General features: G+C 46.1%; 1 protein-coding gene across 1 annotated transcript; it reads left to right on the top strand.

The window, feature by feature from the left end:
- Nucleotides 1-7,106: 7,106 nt before the first annotated feature.
- LOC124961422 (sperm motility kinase-like) lies at nucleotides 7,107-9,059 on the top strand. The gene has a single exon (XM_047519979.1). The coding sequence runs from the start codon at nucleotides 7,107-7,109 to the stop codon at nucleotides 9,057-9,059; it is 1,953 nt and encodes a 650-aa protein (XP_047375935.1).
- The last annotated feature ends 9,477 nt before the right edge of the window (nucleotides 9,060-18,536 follow it).

The following is an 18,536-nucleotide window of genomic DNA, read 5'->3' as shown; positions in this document are numbered from 1 at the left end:
TACCTCGCTAATATCTCTAGTTAGACATTATGTAAGTATATATATTAGAGTATATATATACTCTAATATATTGTAATATATTATTGTGAGTAAGTATATACTCACAATACTTGGATAATGTCCAGTTTGTGGATCAGGTCATGGTGTCTCTCTAACATCTATGATGACTATACCTAAATGTAGAATATGGACTTTGTCTCTGCTCACTCTACATGGTCATGGTATCTGATTATTTTCTCTGGTTACTCTTTCTGGTCAGGGTACATATTTGTGATTTGTGCTCATGGTATCTGGCTGATATCTCTACTACCTGGTACCTATCTGGTTTGATGTTTGCTTAATCTGAATTGACAACTTGATGTGATTAAGAGATGCGTAAGATTCAAAGGTGTCTGTATGTCTCAAGGAGGTTGTTTCTAGGAATGATTGGCCTGTGGGACAGCAAATGGAGGTAAAGACTCACTGTCGGTGTGGGCAGCACAGCCCAATAGGTTGGGGACTTGGATGGAACAAGAGTTGGAAGAACAAGGAAGGAACAGCAGAAGCAAGCTCGATTCTTCTTGTGAGGGTTCTTGACTACTGCTGTGATCACCTGAGGACATCAGAATCTAGCTCCTTCATTTTTCCAAAGGAGAGTGAACAGCAACTCTACGGGGAGTTTTTAGGCCTTTGTTCCAGGACTTGGGTGACATCTTTGACTTCTGTTGTTCTGAGAGTCCAGGTTTATGGAATGAGCAGCTACTCTCCCTTCTGCTCTCCATCCTGCAAATGGTCACTGTGGAAATATCCAGATTCAAGATGCCAAGCCAATCTAATTAATCCCCTTTTCATAACCATACATATATCCTATTGCTTCTATTCCTCTGGAGAAGTGTGACTGATACATCTGGAGTCTTTTAGGATACTGGTCATGCTATCTGGTTATTGTCTCTTTGTAATATACCTGGTCACAGTATCTCTGTAATGTCTCTGTTTAGCCTACTTGGTCCCAGTATCTGGATAATATCTTTGGGTAGTGTATCACCTCACAGTATCTGGGTATTTTCTGTGTTTTTCTGAATGTGAATATAGTATCTGTGTATGTTTCTGAGTATTGTACAAGGTCACAATGGAGGATTACATCTCAGGTTACTGTACCATGTCACAATATCAGAGTATTGTTTTTGTTTACTGTCCATGATTATTTGCCCCTATTGGTTTGTACCTATGGCAATATAGAACAAGATGGCCGAGGGCATGTACTGTAGCAATGTTGATTACCTCATTGTGGCCGGGAAGCAGATTAGGAGGGAGGAAAGAAGGGAGCTTGGAATAAATGACAAAATGTGCCCACAAGGCCATTCCCCAAAGATCTCTATCCTCCAACCATGAGTACCTTTTGAAGTTCCTAACCATCCCAATAGCAGATTGAGTGATAGGTCCATTATCAGTCTCATAATCTCTTTATGAGGTCACAGCCCTTATGAACCTGTCTTTGGCTCAAGACCTAAAATCTGAGCTCTGCTGCATTGGGTTACAAGTCTTCAACTTGTGGGTTTATGGGAGACATGTAAGATTCATAGCATAACATTCTGCCCACAAACCCCAAAAACATTTTCTACCAGACATTGCAAACTGTGTTTGGTTATCTCCAAGAGTTCCTGTAGACAATAGTTCCAAAATGACTCAAACATCCAAGTTCAAAGTTCCCACTCAAGACTCAAGGCAAATCAATGATTGTGTATTACCAAGACACACACACACAGCGTAAATATCCTCATTCCCAAAGGAAGGTGTAGGAAAATGATAAAGAGGAATGGTTCAAAGCAAGATCTTCACAGGGTCAGCATCAATTCCTGTAGGTCATGTCACAGTGTGGCATGATGTGAGCACTAAAACATTTGTACAAAAACTCAAAGTGCATCAAGAACCTAGTCATTGAGCCAGAATCTCTGCACCTATTAAAAGTCAGCCCAACTCTGCACATGATGGCTTGGGAACCTACTTCCTCACCAAGACTCTTAAAACACAAGAAGTAAAATCAAGAATCAATAGATGGGGTGGCTTCAAACTAAAAAGATTTTTCACAGCAAAGGAAGCAATAGAGAGTCTGAAGAGAGAACTTATGGAAGGGGAGAAAATCTTTACCACTTGCACCTCAGAGAGAGCATTAATCTCCAATATATAATAATGAACTCAGAAAAATTAACACACACAAAAAAAGACACCCAATATCCCAATCAGTAAATGGGCAAAGGAAATGAGCAGGCATTTCACAGAAGAAATAGGAATTGCTAAAAAACATGAAAAAATGTTTAAGATCTCTAGCAGTAAGAGAAATGCAAATTAAAACAGAGATTTAATTTCACTCCAGTCAGAATGGCAATTATGAAAAATACAAGTAACAATAAATGTTGGGAAAGATGTGGAGGAAAAGGTTCAATCACATTTGCTGGTGGAACTGCAAACTCATGCAAACACTCTGGAAAGCAGTAGGGAGATTCCTTAGAAAACATGGAATGGAACCACCATATGACCCAGCTCTCTCACTCCCTGGTTTAAAACCAAAGGACTTAAAATCTTTATACCATAGTGATGCAGCCACATCAATGTTGAGAGCAGCTCCATTTGCAATAGCTAAGCTGTGGAATCAACCCAGGTGCCCTTCAACAGATGAATGCCTAAGGATAATGTGGTATATATACACAAAGGAATATTACTCATTCATAAAGAAGAATGAAACTATGGGATTTTCCAATAAATGTATGGAAGTGGAGACTATCATGCTAATTGAAATAAGTCAATCCCGAATAGGAAAGACTGAATGTTCTCTCTGATATGCGGATGCTAACACATCATAAGTGTGGGGGATGGAAGAATAGAAGTTCACTGGATTAGACAAAGGGAATGAAGTGAAAGGAGGTGGAATGGAACTTAGAAAGACAGTAGAATGAATTGAACATAACTTTCCAATGTACATACATGAAAACACAACTAGGGAAACTGCACATCATGTACAACTGCTGTAATTGGAAACAAGTTAGAATACATCATACTCCATGTGTGTATAATATGTCAAAATACACTCTACACTCATGCACATTCAAAAAGAACAAATTTAAAAATCATGTAAACCAAAATAAATAAATAAATAAATACAGGGTTACATAGACCTCACCCCTCTGTCCTTCCAAAGTCACTTTATTGGGCTGGCTCTGCTTTCTGCCTGAACCTTTCCTTAGTAGACATTCTGATTCCTGCCATCCTACATTCCAGGGGTCTCCACTACACCTAGGAGAGGACCCCAGGGCCTTTCTCCATGAGAGCAGCACTCCGGATCGCCTGCAATGGGGCTGTAGTAACCTTTAAGTGCCTGGATGACTGAATCATGGGAAAGAAATCCCAGGGAAACAATTCTGTACACAGCATTGTGGGAACACGGTGGACTGGGACTTTCTATCCAAAACAGTCTTTAAAGTGAGTTTACATTATATAACCTTAGAATGTCCTCACGGGAGCTTTCTTATAGTCCCAGTACAAATGACTTGCCTTACTTAATGGTGCTCATTTTCTCGGCAACCACATCCTTCCTTGTCTCAATTATACACTATAAATTTTATAAAAAAACTACGGTTTGAGAAATCCTTTAAAAAATTTTTTTGGTACATTATACACTAAAGGAGTACAACTTTTCATTTCTCTTATTGTACATGAATTAGAGTCACTGTTTGTGTAATTATACGTGCACATGGGGTAAGGATGTTTGCCTCATTCCTTTCTATTTGTTTCTCTCTACCCTCTCCCCACCCCTCATTTACCTCTACACCATCTTTCCTCCATTATTCCCTTACCCAACCCCCTGGTATTTATCAGAGAAAACATTTGGCCTTTGGTTTTGGGGGATTGGCTCATTTCGCTTAGCATGATATTCTCCAACTCCATCCATTTATCTGCAAATGCCATAATTTTGCTCTTTATGGCTGAAGAATATTCCACTGTGTTTATACATCTCATTTTTGTTACCCATTCACCTATTGAAGGGCATCTAGGTTGGTTCCACAATGTAGCTCTTGTGAACTGAGATGCTAGAAACAGTGATGTAACTGTGTCACTATAGTACTATGATTTTAAGGTTAAGAAATCTTTATGCTCTGTTTGATCTTTCTAACTGTAAACCTAGTTGAAAGCAGACAGAAATCTCAACTCTAAAACCTGAATGCTGACCAAATTGGAAATATCCTTCACAAAATTAATGATTCTAGGACATTTCAGCACAGCTCAACACAATGTCTCAATGCATGGAAAATCAAAGACTAGTTCTATGCCAGAAGGTAGCACAAATCACATTGCCTCTAAATACGAAGTCCTAGTTTCCTGTGGACACCTCATCAACACAATTTGTACTCTTGTACTGCTGTTGGCATTCTGTAATCCTGTGTCAACACCAGTCTCACCTCTTAACGTCCATGGAAAATACTCTACATTTGACACGTACATTTCTCCAGACTTTTCCAAGGACTTCTGTTAAACCACACACAAGCATTACTGAATCACATGGTTACACATAGACACAGAAGTGACCCCATTTCATTGTACCAGGCTTTCATGATATTCAGAATGTGTTGTCTTGACAAACACCTATGGTAAAACAGTAAAATGTACATTTATTTGGCCAAAGATTTCAGTGCACAGGCCTTGACTCCAAACATGAAGCTGCTTGCAAAGCAGAATATAGTAAGAGTGCGGAACTGGAGGTTGAAGAAAGTAATCATCTAAAAGTAACCACGGCAGAAGTGAGAGAAACAGGAAGGTGAGAAGCAGAAAACATGCCCCCAGAGAGCAATTCCCAATGACTTCTTCCTCCCACTGGGCCAATTTCCTAATGTCTCTACCACTTCCCCATAGTCCACCAAGATACAAATCCAACAGTGGCTCAATTCATTCAGCACCTCATAGCCCCGTGATCCTAACATCCTTCCAAGGACCCACCTCTCAACCACAATCCACTAGGAACCAATCCTTCAAGACATGAACTGTTTGGGGAATATGAAGGTGAAGGTCATATTGGGAGGATGTACGCATTGCTTAGAATGTGGATTCAGTGCAGGCCTTGGGGTCAAATAACACTCATTTCAGATGCATTCTCTTCCTCTGACACTCGTGGGGCTTAGGATGGGATCCTGGCCCCTCAGTGGGGTCGCCTGCCAGGGCTCCCTTGTCCCTTGTTCTCTCTAAGCACATTTGGAACCAGGGCCCCTGTTCTTCCTCTTCCTTCCACCTGGAACACACTACTTGTGTTCTGCCCTGCCTAGATGCTCTTCCTCTCTCGGTTCTGTAACCCGAAAACCAGATGGGGGTTTCTCTGCACTCTGGCATGGCCCATCTTGGGACAGGAGCGTTTCATGTGTTTTCACTCTGGGCGACTCCCGAGACGGGAGGACTGCCCGTGTCAGGGCACCGTGGCCTTCCTCCAGCTCCTCTGGCCATCAGGCCCTCCCTGCAAGCTGCTCTTCTTTGCTTCTGGGCTGAAGTCTGCAGGCAGACGTTCCAGTGGCCATCCCTCTCCTTTCCATTTTGTTGTCCTACAGCTCTTTCTCTCTGGTCCCCAGAGGTTCCCTTCAATGTCCAGAAGGGGTCCCCTGCTCTTGTGGATCTCATTCTCATTCTGTGCTCTGCTCCCAGGCAGCCCCAGGCAGCCCCCTGGGGTACCTGATGTCACAGTGTTCCTCGTGTACACACGTGTCAGCTCACCTAGACTGATCCCTGGAGGGTTGGGCCTTACTAAGCACCTTTCCTTAATGACAACCAACAAAACACAGGGCTGCTTTGAGTACTTCTGATGATGTGGCCTTTGTCCGAGCTCCCTCTGTCTCCACGCAGCTGGGAATTCCCATGCAAAGTCCTTCCGTTCAAGCCAGAGCACTGCCCGAAGTCTGGGCAACGCAAGGTGTGACCAGGTGCCTGAGCTCCTGCCCCTCCGCTGTGGTGCTTTCACAGTGTGTGTTCCTCCCGAGTTCCAGATGAAAGTTGAACCCCAGTGCAGCAGTCTGGAGGGTGGAGCCCCGTGGAAGCGGTCAGGCCACCAGGCCAGGACCTCATGGGCTGAAGAGTGCCTTTAGCAAAGAGCACTTGTATAGCATATGCCGGGCCTGGTAGCTCCCCAACACTACACACACACACACACACACACATACGCCCACATACACACACACTCACTCTCACACACATTCCCACACAGGCAAACTCATAACACACACATTGGAACTAACACACATTAACTCACGCACACACTCTCACACTCACACACACACACACACTCTCACGCTCACACATTCACTCTGACACACACGTAATCTGCCCCTCTCACACACAGACGCGCACACACACGCACAGTAACTCAGCCACACTCACACACACAGATTCACACACAGATTCACACACACACACACACACACACACACACTCTGCCTCTCTCCGTCTCTCTCTCTCTCTCTCTCTCTCTCTCTCTCTCTCTCTCGGGCGTGGGCGCACACACACTCACAAACCCACAAACACACATACACTCTGGCTCCTATATCAACCCGGGTAAGATGGGGCACAAGTGTCATGCCAGGTGTGCTTGAGACAGGCCCTGGCAGCACGAGTGCGAAGCAGTGTGGGTGACTATAGAGTGAGGGCCTGTCTCCAGAGAACCCAAAGTTCTGGGGATGGGGGCCAGGGTCCCCGCACTTGTGAGGCACATGTTGGGCTCCCATTGAAGGCGAAGCCGCTGGAACCAGAAGCCCCCAGGGAGAGGAACAGTGTGGTCCCAGGCCAGCAGCCACAGGGCCTTTTGTTGCCGTGACCTCACAAGGGGCCATTGTGAGGGAGTCCCGCGGCCGGCTATGTAAGGCAGCTGCGGCACTGGGGCTTCGTCCATTGTGCAGGGAGCTGTTTTGGTGACCTGTCGGACTCCCAGGTAGTTAGAGCGTTTGGTGGTTTGGTGGTTTGGCGGTTGTGGTGTGCGGATTGTCTCTTTGATTTGTGGGTGTTGTTGTGTTGCTTTGTTGTTTTAGTTCTGCTTTGTTTGTTGGTTTTGTTTTTTGTGTTGTTTTGAGCTAGCTTCCTCGGGTGGCTTGGCCGCCGAGATGCGGAGTGAGAGTAGCGGTAGTGAGAGTAGTGCGGGGATGAGCCTGCAGCGGGGCCTCTCGGCCAGCTCCTGGTCGGGGGACGCCCTGGCGGGGCAGTATCGGGTCCTGGGGGACATCGGGCAGGGCAGCTTTGGCACCGTCAGGCTGGCCCGCCACATCCTGACGGAGACAGAGGTGGCCGTGAAAGTGCTGGGCAAGGGCAAGGGCAAGACGGGCCTGGCCTCCATCGCGTCCGAGGTGGAGATCATGAAGGCCGTGGAGCACCCCAACGTGGTGCAGTTGTTCCAGGTGCTGGAGACGACCGACCACATCTACGTGGTGATGGAGTACGCCGGCGGGGGCCAGCTGCAGCAGCACGTCCCGGAGGGGGTGGGCCTGCAGGAGGAGGAGGCGCAGGGACTGTTCCTGCAGGTGGCCAGCGCCCTGCACTACTGCCACGAGAAGGGCATCGCCCACAGGGACGTGAAGGCCGAGAACATCCTGCTGGACGGCCGAGGCCACGCGAAGCTGTGCGACTTTGGCCTGGGCCGCCTGTTCACGCCGGGAGAGAGGCTGGACACCACGTGCGGCACGCCGGCCTACTGGGCCCCGGAGCTGTTCCTGGCGGAGGAGTACGACGGCCCCGCGGTGGACGTGTGGAGCCTGGGCGTCCTCCTGTACTTCATGCTGACGGGGCGCCTGCCATTCCCCGGGACCACGGTCGGGGCGCTGATGGAGCAGGTCCTGCAGGGCACCTACGACTCTCCAGGCCGCGCGTCCGCCGCCGCAAGGAGCCTGGTGGCCCAAATGCTGACGGTGGAGGCCGCGGAGAGGCCCAAGCTGGGCGAAGTCCTGCGGCACCGGTGGCTGAGCGCGGCCGGGCGGCCCTGCCCGAGCGGTGTCAGTGAGTGCGCCCCGGTCTACCCAGACCCCTTGACGGTGACGCTCATGCTGGATCTGGGTTACGGGCTCGCGGACACCTGGAGGTCCTTGATGGGCCGCAAGTTCGACGCAGCCATGGCTACCTACCTTTTGCTCAGGCACCTGCAAAGCCAGGGGACAGTCTTGGCGGTCCCAAGGAGGCGGCCAAGGCCATCCTCGTCCTCGGGCTCTCTCGGGCTCCCTGAACCCCGCCAGAGGAGAGCCAGCGAGCCCAGCCTTTACCCCCAGCGCATGGTGACCGAGGCGCAGCAGCGTTGTGAGGAGCAGAGGGCCTGCAGGAGAGCCAGTCTGCCTGCCGTGGCCCTGCGCAGCCTGCAGGCCCGCAGCCCGGCGCCAGGAGGAACCCCGCAAGAGGACCTTGCCGCCCTGCCGCCCAGCCCCGGGTCTGGAGGCGGCAGGTCACAGGAGGAGGCCCAGGGGGCCCCCCAGGGGGTGTCAAGAGGCAAGCTTGCCGCTGTCCCCACCGAGCCAGCCCTGGGCCGGACGGGGCGCTCTTGCAGGGAATGCACCAAGACGGAGGGCCACAGGGCCCCCCAGGGAGTGTCAAGAGGGAAGCCCGCCGCCCCCCACTCCGAGCAAGCCCAGGGCGGGACCAAGGCTTCTTCCCCGGAAGTCACCAAAACGGAGGGCCACAGGGCCCCCCAGGGGGTGTCAAGAGGCAAGCGTGCAGCAGTCCCCACGGAGCCAGCTCTAGGCAGGTCGGGGCGCTCTTGCAGGGAATGCACCAAGACGGAAGGCCACAGGTCCCCCCAGGGGGTGTCAAGAGGCAAGCGCACCGCCCCCCTTACCCCGCAAGCACAGGGCGGGCCCAGGGCTTCTTCCCCTTCTTCCCGCGAAGGCACCAAGACCTGGAGGCGGGTGACCAGGAGGATCCTCGCCTGCCTGGCACGTGTGTGCTGTTGTTGCTGCCTGGAGGCCCCCAGGACAGAGTCCAGTCGGGAAAACCGGGTGGCTCCTACCAGCACAGGACGTCGGGCACACAGTGGACGATCTCGAAAGAGAGTGGCTCCGGAATCTGGGGTCGGCTGAGGCGTGGGCGTGGCCAAGCAGGTGGGTCTGTGCAGCCCGATCCTGCCCCTGGGCCCTCGCTGATGTCCTTTCCCAAGCCCGGGCCCCTCTAGGTGGGCGTGGTCCAACGGGGCGGGGGTGATGTGCCCTCGCCAGCCAGTGCATCACTCTCCCCTCAGGCTGATGGCTTGGGATCTCATTGCTGGAGGCGACGGCTGCGTGCCCAGAGGTGTGCAACCTGCAGGCGCCTCCTTGCCCTTGGTTCCAGTCTGGGGGGCGTCCCACCTGGGACACCTGCAGACCAGTGGAGCGACTGCTCGCCGGCGGGGGGCTGCAAGGAAAACCTCAGAGACTTGTCCCTGGGATGCCTCCCCCTGGCGGCTTCTGAATAAATTGCTCTTCCTCCTGGATCTCATCACGTGACTGCTCCCAAGAGGAGCACAGAGACTTCACCGGCTTGGGTCCTGCTCTCAGAGTCAGGCCTAGGCACCTATTCCTTGGTGCAGGGGGCGGTCCTGTGGTCCTGGGAATGTTGCAAGGGAAGAGTGACTCCAGAGGCCTGTGGAGGTGGTCTTGGGAAACCCAGGATTCCAAGTACTTGGGGAGGTGCTAGGCTCTGAGCCGCCTGGGGCCCAGGAATGCAGAGCCTGTGGGGCACGTCCTCACCCTGCTGGTCCCTGGTGAAGAGACAGGAGGAGGAAGGGACCAGGGACAGGACCTGGCCTGAGAGAGCATGCCCCCGCTGACCTCTTTCCTCCCACTGGGCGCCCCTCCCAAAGTCTCTACCACTTCCCCAGAGCCCGCTAGTTACAGATCCACTGAAGGCTCCATCCCGTCAGGAGCTCAGAGCCCCGGGGATCCAAGCACCCAGGCAAGGACCCCACCTCTCAACACTGCTCCCTGGGGGGACCAAGCCTTCAAGTCATGAGGTGTGGGTGGACTGTGAAGACGCAGAGCAGAAGAGGAGTGCAGGCTTTGCATAGAAGGTGGATTGGGCACAGCTTTTGGAGTCGGATGGCTCCTTTCAGATCCATTCTCATCCAGTGACCCTCTGATTTACTGTGGACATGTCACCGAGCTCTGAGCCCCTCAGAGTTCTCATTCATTCAAGAGGCCTTACTGAGGCCATCATCTGTGCGAAAGTGAGTGTGTGTGTGTGTGTGTGTGCGCGTGTGTGCGGGTGCGCGTGAGCGCGCACACGTGTCATTGCACTTAGCCGCAGGAGCCCACAAACTCCTGTGAGAGAATGTGTGACCTGTGACAAAACGGAACCCACACTTTAGTCTCATGTACAGCCGACCACGGCAATAAGGCGGATCTGGGAGAGAGTGAGGCACAGTGTAGGGACCACCATGTACATCCGTTTCCATGTGCTCTCCTTTCCCCCAGCCTTGGTCTCAGGTGAGAGAGAGTGAGTGTGAGGTCAAGTGGGGAACCTTGGTCAGGATAGTGGCTTCCAGGGAACTCTCTTCTGGCTCTCTCAGTTGCCTGCCTCTCTCTGCTCTGAGTCAGATGTTGTGCGTGCCATCGTGGAGGACCGTGGTCTTTAACCGACACATGAAACCGACAGATCTTGTAAGAGTCAGACTCAGGTGCGATTCACATGACCTGTACTGTCATCTGACTGGGTGCTTTCCAGATCCCATCTGGTGACTTTTCCGAAGGTGGCCCGGAGATGCTGGGTGGTGCAGAGCGCCTGCCGATGTAGTTCACTGGGGGACCCCTCGGGATTCCAGATATTCTTCCTAGCCCGTCTGAAGAGCTGTGTGTGTGTGTCACCCTAGGTGAAGTGGGTACAAGGAGGGTGGGTGGCACCACGCTTGTGTGAGTCCGACCCAGGTACAGCATTGTGGGGAATAAGGAGAGTGTACTGAGGGTGATAGGGAAGGGACGGAGCTAGGAGGCTCCCCTTGCCAGGGCCTCAGTTTTCCCAGTGACCGCAAGGACACAAGAACCTCTAAGCCCCTGTTTGATCTTGATCTGACACTCGTGTGTCTTAGCATGGGATCCTGGTCCCTCAGTGGGGTCGCCTGCCAAGGCTCCCTTGTCCTTTGTTCTCTCTAAGCACATTTGGAGCCAGGGCCCCTGTCCTTGCTCTTCCTTCCGCCTGGAACACGCTACTTGTGTTCTGCCCTGCCTAGATGCTCTTCCTCTCTCGGTTCTGTAACCCGAAAACCACATGGCGATTTCTCTGCACTCTGGCATGGCCCATCTTGGGACAGGAGCGTTTCATGTGTTTTCACTCTGGGCGACTCCCGAGACGGGAGGACTGCCCGTGTCAGGGCACCGTGGCCTTCCTCCAGCTCCTCTGGCCATCAGGCCCTCCCTGCAAGCTGCTCTTCTTTGCTTCTGGGCTGAAGTCTGCAGGCAGACGTTCCAGTGGCCATCCCTCTCCTTTCCATTTTGTTGTCCTACAGCTCTTTCTCTCTGGTCCCCAGAGGTTCCCTTCAATGTCCAGAAGGGGTCCCTTGCTCTTGCAGATCTCATTCTCATTTTGTGCTCTGCTCCCAGGCAGCCCCAGGCAGCCCCCTGGGGCACCTGATGTCACAGTGTTCCTCGTGTACACATGTGTCAGCTCACCTAGACTGATCCCTGGAGGGTTGGGCCTTACTAAGCTCGTTTCCTTAATGACGACCAACAAAACACAGGGCTGCTTTGAATACTTCTGATGATGTGGCCTTTGCCCGAGCTCCCTCTGTCTCCATGCAGCTGGGAATTTCCATGCGAAGTCCTTCTGTTCAACCCAGAGCACTGCCCGAAGTCGGGGCAACGCTAGGTGTGACCAGGTGCCTGAGCTCCTCCCCCTCTGCTGTGGTGTTTTCCCAGTATGTGTTTTTTGAGGTCCTCCCTGGTTGTTTAACCCAGTACTACAATCTGGTGGTGTGGATTCCAATGTATTTAGTCACACTTGATTTTCTGAATTAAAGGACATTGTGCTCCTTTAGAAAATTTATATCATTGTGCTTCAATATACAAGCCCTGGACTGAGAAATAGATTCTCTCCCACTCGGGAAAGTGGAACTTGCATAGGAGTTCCTATGATAATGTCTGCTTAGGTAGTGGCCATGTGTCCCACCAGCGTAGCCATATTATTGTTGAGATGCAATCTTTTTTGCACCTATGAGTTGATCTGACTTTGAATTGACAGCCCTCCTCCATACCTCATTAGTGTACACTCAGTTGCTCAGGAAAGATCGATGGGTGTTTTCTCAAGAGCTGGAACTGCTGAGAAAGCCAGGAAGCATTTAAGGGATCAGAGTCAGCAGGGAAAAGGGGATCAACTTTAGTTCTGGAATATCTAGAGGTATATGATGGCCTCTGATTTGGAGAGTGGAAGCAACCCCAGGAGGAGGTTTCCCAGGGTCATCCCTGAGAGAGGAGACCTATTGCAGACTAAACTCTAGAGAGGGAAGTTGAGGAGGGGAGATAGTAGGTAGGAATGGGGAAATAGGGAAAGAAGCAAGGAGAGGGGAGGTGACGGGACAGAAGGCAGTAGAGAGCTGGGGTAAGGAAAGAGAGAGCTGTCACGGAGCAGAAGAAGCTGGAAAGGGAGGACTGGAGGAGTGCAGGAGGAGAAGAATGGGTGTGGGAGGGAGAGGAGGGAGATGATAGGCTAGAGGAGGAGGAGGTTGGAGACAGGAAGTAGTGGGAGAGGGAGAGGGGACTTGTGGAGAAGGGACAGCTTATGTATACAGGAGGGGAACTGGAGGACAGAGAGCAAATAGAGTGCGGTGGCCCAGAGACAGTGTCTGGAAGGCAGTGCCTTCAGGACTGGCAGAGGGGATGGCTTTCCTAGCAGAGAATTTAGAAAGTATTGAGAACTCCTAACCTTTATGGATATTTGACTTGGAGAACTGGGAGGACAGCTTTTCTGTTCACTGGGCAGGAGAGTCTGGAAAGAGGCAGCTGGGAGGGTGAAAACCGGGAAAGCCCTTGAGACCTGGAAAGCCTGCTAGGCTTCTGCAGAAAGATCCATCTTTTGCAGGCATCCAAACTCCTTTTAGCAGGTGATATTTTATGTAATATGAGAATTTTGTATAGTACCTCTGTTTTCTTTACTCTTTCCAATTGAAAGGGAGTTTAATTTGCTTTCATTTGGGGACTCTTATAAGCAATGCTGTGGTGAATACTTGGTGTACATGTCTTTTTTAGCATCTCTTGTTATTTTCCTTATAATATGCCAGGGCATAATTACTTGGTAAATGCTATGTACATTTTATAGTTTCTTCTTATCTACTGGAAAATAATGCTCCAATATAGTGGTGCCATACAAAAATATGTATCCAAGAGCAGTGTGGAAGTGTGCTGGTCCCACTGTATTTGCACAACATAGACTTTCAGCCTTTGTCTGAATCCTTGCTAGTGTCTGGTTAGGGTATATGGTTATTGACTCTGCTTAATGTACCTAGTCCTGTTATCTGATTACTGTCTGTGTGACTGTACCTGGTCATAATATCTGGTCATAATTTCTCTGGTTACTATACCTGGTCAATCTAATTATTGTTTCTGTGTACTGTACCAGCTCATGGAATATTCCTAATGTCTCTGGTTAACTGTACCTGATCACAATATCTGATTAATTTCTCTGGTTAATGTATCTGGTTCCAGTGTCTAATGTCTCTGAATTCTGCACCTGGTCACTGTATCATTATTGTCTCTGAGTAATGTACCTGGTCACAGATTCTGAATAATGTCTCTGATTAGTGTACATTGTCATGGTGTCTGGCTAATGTCAGTGGTAACTGTGCTGATTCATGTTATCTACTGGTTTTTCTGTGTACTGTGCCTGGTCACTGTATCTGTCTAATGTCCTGCTATGGTTTCTGGTTGTTGTACCATGTCACTATGTCTGTGTATCATCTCTGAATCTGAACTGGTCATAGTATCTGCCTAATGTGCCTGTTTAGTATACCTGGTCATAATATCTACATATTACCTGTCTGTACTCTTCCTGGCTATGGTACCTGGGCATTGTCTTTGATTAGTGTATCTGGTCAAGGTGTCTGTTCACTTTACCTAGTCATGTTATTTGATTATTGTCTCTGTATAGTGTTCCATGACTGTCGTCTGGCTAATGTCTCTAAAAGTATCTGGGTAAAGTCTCTAATTACTGTACCTGGTCATGGTATCTTGTTAATGTTTCAGTTTACTGTGCCTGGAGACAGTCTGTGGATATTGTCTCTCTTTAATGTACCTGTTCAGGCTATCTGGATTATGTCTCTGGTTTTTGTACCAAGTCATGGTATCTGGTGTCATCTCTGGTTACTATACCTGGACACAGTATCTGACTAATGTCTCTGGATATTCTACCTTGTCATGATATCTGGGTAATGTCTACTTACTGGATCAGGTCATGGGATCTGGATAAATTCTCTACTTACTGTATATGGTTACAAAATCTGGGTTTCGTTTCTGATTACCTGGTCTTAGTATCTGATTATTTTCTCAGGTTACTATTCCTGGTCTTGGTATCTATTTGTTGTTTCTGGTTACTATTCCTGATCATGGTGTCTGGTTAATGTCTCTCATCATGATATCTGGCTAATGTGTCTGGTTACCATACCTGGTGTGATATCTTGCTCATTTCTTTGCTTATTGCTCATGGTATCTAGTTCTTGTCTGTTCACTGTACCTGCTCATGGTATCTGGATAATGTCTCTGGTTACTCCGTTGGGTCTCAGTATCTTTGTGTGGTTTCTGTTTACTACCCATGGTTACTTAACCCTACTGACTTGTGGTTCTGGCAAAGTAGAGCATGAAGGCAGGTGGCCCATGGTGGAGCACTGCTGCTTACCTCACGGTGACCAGGAAGAAGAGATTAGGAGGGAGTGAGAAAGCGAGCCTGGGATAAAATGACAAAATGTACCCTCAAGGGAATTCCTCCAGTGACCTACATCCTTCAACTACATCCCTCCTTCTGAAGTTTCTACCCCTCCCAATAGCCCACTGAGTGATGAATCCCCCTTATTAATCTCATAATCAATTTATAAGGTCAGAGCCCTTATGATTTTTTTTCCCTGCCCATGGTCCCACCTCTGAGCACTGCTGCATTAGGGACAAAGTCTTCAACACATGGGCTTTTGGAGAACATTTGGAATTGTTAAAAAAAAAAATATATATATATATATATAATATATATATATATATATATATATATATGAGAGAGAGAGAGAGAGAGAGAGAGAGAGAGAGATGCAAATTGTCCTCTCGGCATTAAACATTATTCTTTGACCCTTCAGTTCTTAAATATTCTTTGACAACTGTATCTGCTTTATCTGCTACTGGTTTATCTCTTTTTTGATATATAAGAACATGTAGTATAAAATATATTTTGGAAGAAGCTTTCCTAAAGCTTTATTCAAAACTGAATAAAGTCTAAAATTCCAGTTTCTGCTATTTCAGTAAAAGTCCCTAGAAGTTTTAAGAATCAAAATGATCTTCAGCATCACTATCATATTCTTGTTGGAAAGGACAGCAGTCACATGTGGTTATATAAGATGACAGCTTTATAGGCAACCATTAGTTGATCACATTGAAATTTGTGCAAAGCAGTGGAAATAATCAGTAAAGGGACTACCTACAGAAAGAGAGAAAATATTTTCCAACTTTTTATCTAACACAGGATTATTATCCAGAATATCTAAGGAACTAAAACTAAAACAATGACAAAAACAAGTAACCCAGTTAAAATTGGTCCAATGATCTCAAACGCTACTTCTCAAAAGAAGAAATACAAACAGTCAATACATATATGAAAAAATTCTATCATTAGCCATCAGGGAAATGCATATCAAAAATACAATGAGGTAACATTTTATTTCCATTAGAATCGCTGCTCTCAAAAACACAATATATACAAACTGATGAGAATGCAGAAAAAAAGAACTCTATGCACTGTGAGTAGGAATTTAAATTAACCCTATCATTATGAAGAAGTTCTTCAGAAAACTAAAACTAGATCTCCCATATGATCCTGCTATCTCATCTTTGAGTATATATCCAGAGGAAAATAAATCAGCTTACCAAAGATAAACCTGAACACTCATGTTTATTGTGGAATGAGTCACAATAATTAAGATATGGAATCAACCCAGGTTCTCAGTAGATGAACAGATCAAGAAAATGTGATATACATGCACAGTGAAATATTATTCAGCCATAAAGAAGAATGAAATCACTTGTAGCAAAATGAATGGAACCGGAGGTTTATGTTGAGTGAAATAAGCCAGGCACAGAAAGACAAGTACTACATGTTCTTTTTCTTTAGTGGAAGTTACAAAGGAAAAAGTCCACCTGAATGTAGACTAGTGATTTCTAGAGGTTGGGAAAAGGATGAGAAAGAATAGAGAGGCTGAATTTGATCAGTATGGATGTATTAAAATATTGCACTGAAATACATTAATATGTGCAATTAATAAATGTTAATCAAAAGTTAAAAAGAGTCATTGATATATATTTACCTCTTTATAAAATTAGGATTTATTTACTTTTTAATATTATCTCCAACTAAATCTTTTTTAGATAAGTTGTTGGTTTTTCCAAATATCTACTTTTTAAACACAATAATCACTTTTTGAAACAATATAATTAAATATGTCACATTTTACTTTCTATCATTTCAAAGAAATTTTTCTTGTTGTTTCAGTGAGAAAACTATTCATATTCTATTTTAAACACAAATAATAAGAGATTAAGCTTCTATTCCCTAAACAGTAAAATTGAAATTATATTGTTAAATAAACTAATTAATTTATGTTATAAGTAACTTTCAGGACTTTCTTATATAATCTTGAAGAGATTCTCATGCAAAAGATTTCTTTGTTGCTCAATTTCCTAATTTGCCTAAAGAATTTTGGACATATTTATTGAGCGTAAATAATTACTTCAAGAATATATGTTATACTCTTCTGAGCATCTATTTTTATATAGCATGTTTTAAATTTTTGCAAATTTCACATATATTCATTTCCTTTTATTTTCAGAAAGAGAATGTTCTCTTCCAATTTTACAAGCAAATATAGATGCTCATCCAAAATGAGAAAAGTATGAAATTGGAGATGTGCTGAAATTTTTCTGCAGATAAAGACTTATGTTAGACCAGATTCAGTTCAGTGCTCCCAATTTGGTTGATCACCTAATTTTCCAACATGGAAAGGTCAATATTTATTTTAGAAGTGTGATGAAAAGTAATAAGATTTTTATATCTGTATGTATGTATTTACTGGAGTTTATATTACATCCATAATCTGACAAAATGAAAAAAAAAAGGTAAAATTATTTTATTTAGGGGGAAGTGGTGCTGTTTCATAGTATTGAATAACAGATCACTTAAATTCCCTTCATCAAGGAGTAACTCTTCCTCCATGTTTTGAAATATGTAATGGTAGTTTATAAATCCAGATTCAGTAGCTAGACTGGGCATGGTGCCCCATGCCTGTAATCCCAGTGGTTCAGGAGAATCATAAATTCAAAACCAGCCTCAGCAACTTAGTGAGGTCCTGAGCAACATACTGAGACCTTGTCTCCAAGTGAAAAATAAAATAGTCTAGGGATATGGCTTAGTGGTTAAGCACCCCTGGATTCAATCCCTGATACCAAAAAGAAAGAAAAGAAAAGAAAAAAGAAAATAATTGGGATTGATTTTAAAATTAGGGTTTTTTTCCTCTTTATCTCAATAAAATGTGCACTTTTAAAAATATTTCATCAGCCTTGTCATATTTTATTAAATTGAGTAATTAAGGCAATAGTCATTATCACATATGAATTATTCAATGGAAAGAAATGATGATTCATGATCTGCTTCCAATGACACTACTTAATCAAAAAATGTTTGATCAAGTTGTTTAGGTATTTATTATTATTACTTGATAAAAACTATAATTATATTTATTACATGGGGTAAATTTTAAAATGGGAATTGTTGCAGAAAAACACTTTGAAGCACAGCATCATGTTTCATTATCCCGACCTTTCACTTGTAGGAAAAGTCTCAATAGTAATCCGTACTGGGGAAAAAAGAGAAAAATGTAACAATGAAAATTACCTAGACAAACAGGAAGAAATTAGCAATGTGTGTCTGAACCTCAGTGGTGTTACTATTCACTGAGTTCTTTGAGCACTTGAATTTGTCGAGCCAGATTTTTTGCTCAGCTTCCAAAGCATGGGAGTAATTGATCCACAAGAGATATCTAGATGTATCTCTAACAGATTCACTCTATTTCTCACAGATTTTCTAATGCATTGCATATATTTATTATTTAAATGCTGTGAAGATATTTAAGAAAGTTTAGTTTACACAAGTACATGATCACAGTCTTCAAATTTTAACTAACTGCAGTTTCCTAAGGACTCTCCTCCAGTCAAAACTGCTGCAACAAGGGACACATCTTGCATTTCTGCTTCCCAAAAAACATTCTGACATGTTTCTGTCAAAGATGAAATATAGTTTTTTTTCATTTCTTCAATAATGTAGCCCATTTTATGCAGTGAGATCAAGAA

This window comes from Sciurus carolinensis, chromosome 12 (assembly GCF_902686445.1).
Source record: "Sciurus carolinensis chromosome 12, mSciCar1.2, whole genome shotgun sequence".
Classification (NCBI taxonomy): Eukaryota; Metazoa; Chordata; class Mammalia; order Rodentia; family Sciuridae; genus Sciurus; species Sciurus carolinensis.
The sequence above is the reverse complement of the archived record's forward strand: the minus strand, read 5'-3'. Positions and strand labels throughout refer to the sequence as shown.

Bases quoted from the DNA above. Each gene is read 5' to 3' on its own strand.
- LOC124961422 (XM_047519979.1), top strand. From the start codon at position 7,107: ATGCGGAGTGAGAGTAGCGGTAGTGAGAGTAGTGCGGGGATGAGCCTG.